General features: G+C 37.4%; 1 protein-coding gene across 3 annotated transcripts; it reads left to right on the top strand.

Moving 5' to 3' along the window:
- Nucleotides 1-2,796: 2,796 nt before the first annotated feature.
- Nucleotides 2,797-5,719, top strand: LOC117103484. Of its 3 annotated transcripts, none has more exons than XR_004444606.1 (4): nt 2,797-2,987; nt 4,009-4,561; nt 5,250-5,353; nt 5,479-5,719. XR_004444606.1 is itself a non-coding variant. In XM_033244034.1 (4 exons), exons 2-4 carry the CDS (start codon nt 4,498-4,500, stop codon nt 5,646-5,648), a joined length of 348 nt encoding a protein of 115 aa, XP_033099925.1. In that variant the 5' UTR covers nt 2,797-2,987; nt 4,009-4,497; the 3' UTR covers nt 5,649-5,719. The 3 variants fall into 3 exon arrangements, 1 of the variants encoding a protein (XP_033099925.1); XM_033244034.1 differs by having other exon boundaries at nt 4,009-4,571; XR_004444605.1 differs by lacking the exon at nt 4,009-4,561.
- Nucleotides 5,720-5,725: the final 6 nt, after the last annotated feature.

Raw genomic sequence — 5,725 nt, 5'->3', positions numbered from 1 at the left:
AGTAAAATGCTGTATGAGTAGTCATATGATTACATGTTTACATTGTACAAAGATCGATATTAACGATCGCATTTATTTTTCATTGAAAATAAAAAGAAAACTTTAAATAATTTAAATTAAGGATTTTAAAATATTCCAAACCTGTATGCTTAAAAAAATAAATTAAATAAAAAATAAATAAATAAAGTTAACTTAAAACACAAAGTGATAGGATATAAAGTTTCAGTGAGAGAATAATTGCTATACTGTACTGTATTTCTGAAGTGCCATTCGTTTTGGGGTTGCTATAATCAGGAGTTACAATCGATCCAACAAAGGAAAAGCACTATCTATTTCCTTACATTCCAAAAAGGTGAGGATTTTGGATGCTATTTAAAATTTGCTGGAGGATTGAAAAATTAACTGTTAACTGTGTTAACACATAGAATGGTACATGACTTTTGGACTGGTATACAGTACAAATGCCTACAGTAGGCCTATGTACTCTAGGTGTAAATAAATACCGATAATAGACCAATTTTAGTCAGAGCTAAACATGTTTTAATAACATAGGGCCTATATACAATGCAAAGCAGATTGATCACAAAATCAAAAGCATGATCTCAAACATCAGAACCCAGCTTTTATTGTTTAAAACTGTCGGGGCCCCATTGAATGAAACTACGGTATTATAGTTTATATTATATTTTTTTTAAACTACAATGTCGGGGCCCCTCGCGCCTGAGGCCCTGGCGCTCCCACACCCCCCCCACCCTGTTAGCGCCCGAGCGTGGCGCCACTGATGTAACAACTGCTGATTGTAGCAACCCCAAAAGAGCGGCGCTTTAGAAAATACAGTACAAGTATACCAATTAATTCTCGCAAACTTCATATCCTATCGCGTTGTTTTGAGTTAACTTAATTTTTTTTTGAAGTGAATTTTTTTGAATATTTTAAAATCCTTTTTTTTTTTTTTTATTTTTAATGAAAAATAAATGCGATCGTTATATTGAGCGTGGTACACTGTAAACCTGTAATCATATGACTACTTATACAGAATTTTACTATATTATAGGCCTAGACTAGGCCTCCTATAATAGTATAGAGGCCTAGTCCAGGACCTTGTTGCAAATCCCAGCCCACATAAGCCTAGCCTATAATGCGTAGCATAGGGCTCGTGATAGCGGTACCCTGACCATTAAAAATTAGCAGACACTGGGAATCGTTGTTCACGGTATTGGACTGCAGCGAAAATTGATTCCCCCGTGGATGGAACAGGCCCACGTCATGCTTGGCTGATTAGTTTTGGTTTACATTTCGCAAGTCTCGTATTACGGAAGCTTAAAGTGACCTTCCAGATGTCTAGATAATTATCTCGTCATGTCTACATCCTGTAGGAAAGAAGATTAAATGCTGCGATTATGGATCTCCTCATGTCTACATTTTTCAAAAGAGATGATCACATGATGAGATGCTAGATCTCGTTATGTCTAAATCTTTTAGAAGAGATGATCAGATGACGAGATCCTTGATCTCATCATGTACGTCTACATCCCTTGGAAGAGATGATCAGCATCATGTCTACATCCCTCAGAAGAGATGATCACATGACGAGATCTTGGACCTCGTCATGTCTACATCCTTTACAAGAGATGATTAGATGACGAGATCTTGGACCTCGTCATGTCTACATCCTTTAGAAAGAAGAGATGATTAGATGACGAGATCCTGGATCATGTCTGCATTGTTTAGAAGAGATGATTAGATTACGAGATCATGGATCTCGTCATGTGTACATGCTTTAGAAGAGATGATTAGATTACTAGATCCTGGATCTCGTCATGCATACATCCTTTACAAGAGATGATTAGATGACGAGATCCTGGATCTTGCCACATACTTCAGAAGAGATGAAGAGATGATCAGATGACGAGATCCTGGATCTCGTCATGTGTACATATTTTAGAAGAGGTGATCGGATGACAAGATCCAGGATCTCGTCATGTGTACATCCTTTAGAAAGATGATTAGATGACGAGATCATGGATCTCGTCATTTGTACATCCTTTAGAAGAGATAATTAGATGACGAGATCTTGGATCTCGTCATGTGTACATCATTTAGATGAGATGATTAGATGACGAGATCTTGGATCTCGTCATGTGTACATGCTTTAGAAGAGATGATTAGATGACAAGATCTTGGACCTCGTCATGTCTACATCCTTTACAAGAGATGATTAGATGACGAGATCTTGGATCTCGTCATGTGTACATCCTTTAGATGAGATGATTAGATGACGATCATGGATCTCGTCATATGTACATCCTTTAGAAGAGATAATTAGATGACGAGATCATGGATCTCGTCATGTGTACATCATTTAGAAGAGATGATTAGATGACGAGTCTTGGATCTCGTCATGTGTACATCCTTTAGAAGAGATGATTAGATGACGAGATCTTGGATCTCGTCATGTGTACATCCTTTAGAAGAGATGATTAGATGACGAGATCATGGATCTCGTCATGTGTACATCCTTTAGATGAGATGATTAGATGACGACCATGGATCTCGTCATGTGTACATCCTTTAGAAGAGATGATTAGATGACGAGATCTTGGATCTTAGTGATCTTAGTGAAAAAGTTTTCCTCCATTAGTGGAAAAGGAAGGGCGCCTTTTGCGTCTGGATATACTTAGCAACAGAAGGGCGCCCTGTACGTTGGGCACGAAGTATAGGAAACTTGCATGGTTAAAAAAAAGGGCGCCGCCTACGTTGGGCACGACTTCCGCCTCATTTTTACAATGCGAGAACTCTATCTTGTATTTCTAGTATCTTTGGCTGAGGCTAGACATTTGCTCGCCAGAGCAGTTCAGGAGGCGCGCGTTGACGGCTTTCTGTTGTACTACCACACGAGAATTCTCCACACGATACATCTAGAGAAAGTCACATTACTAGCCTAGGAAGGAGGCCTACATTTTTTCGATATACTTATCACTTCGAGGGTAAGAATACTGAATATTAAATGCTAGGCCTAACTAATGTAACCTCATTTGCCTTTTATTGACAATCTGCATTATCAGATCAGTAGGAGATCAGTATATATAGGCTACCTAGGCCTAGGCCTAGCTACTGTACTGCTAGCCTAACTAATGCCAAATGGAGCTAGGGCCTAGGCCCTAGCCTCAGGTCAGACAGTCAGGCTAGTCTCCTAGACTTAGTCTAGGCCTAATGAGGCCCCTAGACCTAGCACCCATCCCTAGGCTAGATTAGCCTAGTCCTAGACTTAACCCTCATTGGTCTATTCACTAGGCTGTCCCTACTTGCCTGTAACTTCTGGGTCGGTAGAAAACAACATTGTAATATTATGGCCAAATTTCAAACAAAATTGTAAACTGCTGTTTTCAATTTATATATTTTCAGGCTACTACAAGGCCTATCTATGCCTGGTACAGCCTTCCTAGGGCTTAACAAAAATATCATTACTAGGCCTAAGTAATAACAAAAAATATAATAAGGACAAGGGACGAAGTCAAAAAAAAATGTTAAAGCTTTGAAATAGTAGGCTCTGCAGTTTTTAAATAGGTGAAAAATGTAAGAAAAATTATTTTTTTAGGCCTATAATAATAATATTTCCCAATACGGAAGCATAAATACTGTAACTTAAGTGGATCAAGCAAGTACGGGCGAAAAAAAGATCATGTGAATTGCAAGGAATGTTTTTTACAGGCTGATTTAAATACATACATACCTTAAATTTGTAATATAATTTGATACAGTAGGCCTAATTTGTTTCAGAGTTCAGGGCAATGGTAAAAATTAGTTTTTTGCTTTGAAGTAAATCTAGTTAAAGAATAACAAGTGTGATGAAAACTATTTTGCTTCAAATTATTATAAATTAATAAAGTATATGGTAACAAAGAAATACCTCGTTGTTATATACTTTATTAATTTATAGTATAGTATATGATAACAAAGAAATACCTCGTTGCTTTTTATCATTTATTTCTGCATTTTGTCAAAAAGCGATTTTTAATAGGTTATGTTGAGCCAGTTTCGGCTTCGAAGCTCCGCCTACCGAAGTTAACCTAAAGTTGAACTTGGATGTGACGCGCAGTCGGTCTGTTTGTTTTGACAGGCTCGATGAAATATTGTATAGCCTAGCATATTGACATAAATGACCATAGGAAGGGTCTTTTGTTACCAAACAATGTCTTGTTGTATGGCTGCAGCAACAACCATTCAAACGATTTTACCAAGCATTAGTTCCCAAAAGACGGAATTTTAAAGAAAAAAATGTACTGGAGCCATATGAAAAACTTGAGTACACTTCCAGGGCTCCATACATTCAGTGTTGTGCAGCGAGCATTTTCCGGTCGATGACTTCGAGTCAAGAAGTGTACTGGCAAAACAAGCTTCGGGTTGTCTGGCCGCAAAAACAAAAAAGATGGAGTAATCCCAACACTTTAAAAAACCTTTTCGACCAGGGCCGTTGATGCGCAACCAGGACAGTTGATGGGCAACCAGGACAGTAAACGAAGATCTACAGCCTACGAAAAGAGAGAGGGAGATGTCCAGGGTAGGCCTAGGTTTGTTTTCCTTTCACAAATTGTGCGAGTACTAGGCTGAGCTGACCTTCGCGTAGGGCCTAGCTACACCATGTTTTTCGGAAGAAGCTGGGCCTCCCTCCCTCAAATTTTCGGTCGTATAAATAACACTTAATGACTTTACTCTCTAACATAAGGCTGTAATGTGAAATGATTAATTTGTATTCGTTGTGTTTTTAAAAATTAAAAAATACAATAGCATACAGTAGCCTAGGCAAGCATAGAGAGTAGTAGAAGTACTGAATCTAGTACTGAGTAGAAGGTCTACACTCTAGCCTATAGTAGGAATGTACTACATGCACATGACTGGCGAGAGGAGTGTACTTATTACCTACTACCTACTACTACAGTACTAGGCTAGTGCTATTTAAAACTTGCACCTAGCCTAATAGTAATGGTTTGTCTACCAACACCATTTGAATGAAAATCTGGTTTAGTTATTGGTGTAGCCTGTGTCAATTTAGATATAATATTATATATATCCTCAACTGGTTTTATTAATCATATCAATTTATCACAAACTTATGTAAACACAAGGGTGACAAGAACAATCATGATTGAACATGTTTCATTGTGAATAAAGTTTGAATGACCTATAATTAAAATAATTTTATAAATATTTAAAAATGATAAATAAAAATCTTTTTATGATTTCCACAGGACTTTGTTAGCCGCGATGCATTACAATGAGAAATGTGGAAGACAGCAAGCTACAACTAAGAATGGAGGAGGAAGCCGATTTGCAATTAAGTACCCAATCTATGGTAATTTCTTTGCAACAAAATACACATACTGTATTGTACTTTACTCTAAAATGAAATAACAAAGCAATGTGCTAAATTTGAATGTGCCTCTTTATTAAAACAATAAAACATTTAATATTTTGCAGACTTTGTTGACACCTTTGGATCTACTGTAGTGATAAGTTTCTGTACTACTGATGTGTGCAGCCATACACAGATGCGCCACCATATCTTTGTAGCAGCTACGAACGACAGGATAAAACAAAGGATATTGCTCCTCACCGCACCCACTTTGCTGAATAACTGTAACTTATGATAAACTTGGATTCTTGAACCCTGTGAATTTATTAACTAGACTTAAATTTTCTTCTTATTTGAGCGACAGCACATGAA

Source organism: Anneissia japonica, unplaced genomic scaffold, assembly GCF_011630105.1.
Source record: "Anneissia japonica isolate Jap-2015-1 unplaced genomic scaffold, ASM1163010v1 scaffold2947_len43059_cov182, whole genome shotgun sequence".
NCBI lineage: Eukaryota > Metazoa > Echinodermata > Crinoidea > Comatulida > Comatulidae > Anneissia > Anneissia japonica.
Note: the sequence above shows the minus strand (reverse complement) of the source record. Positions and strands in the feature narration are given on the sequence as shown.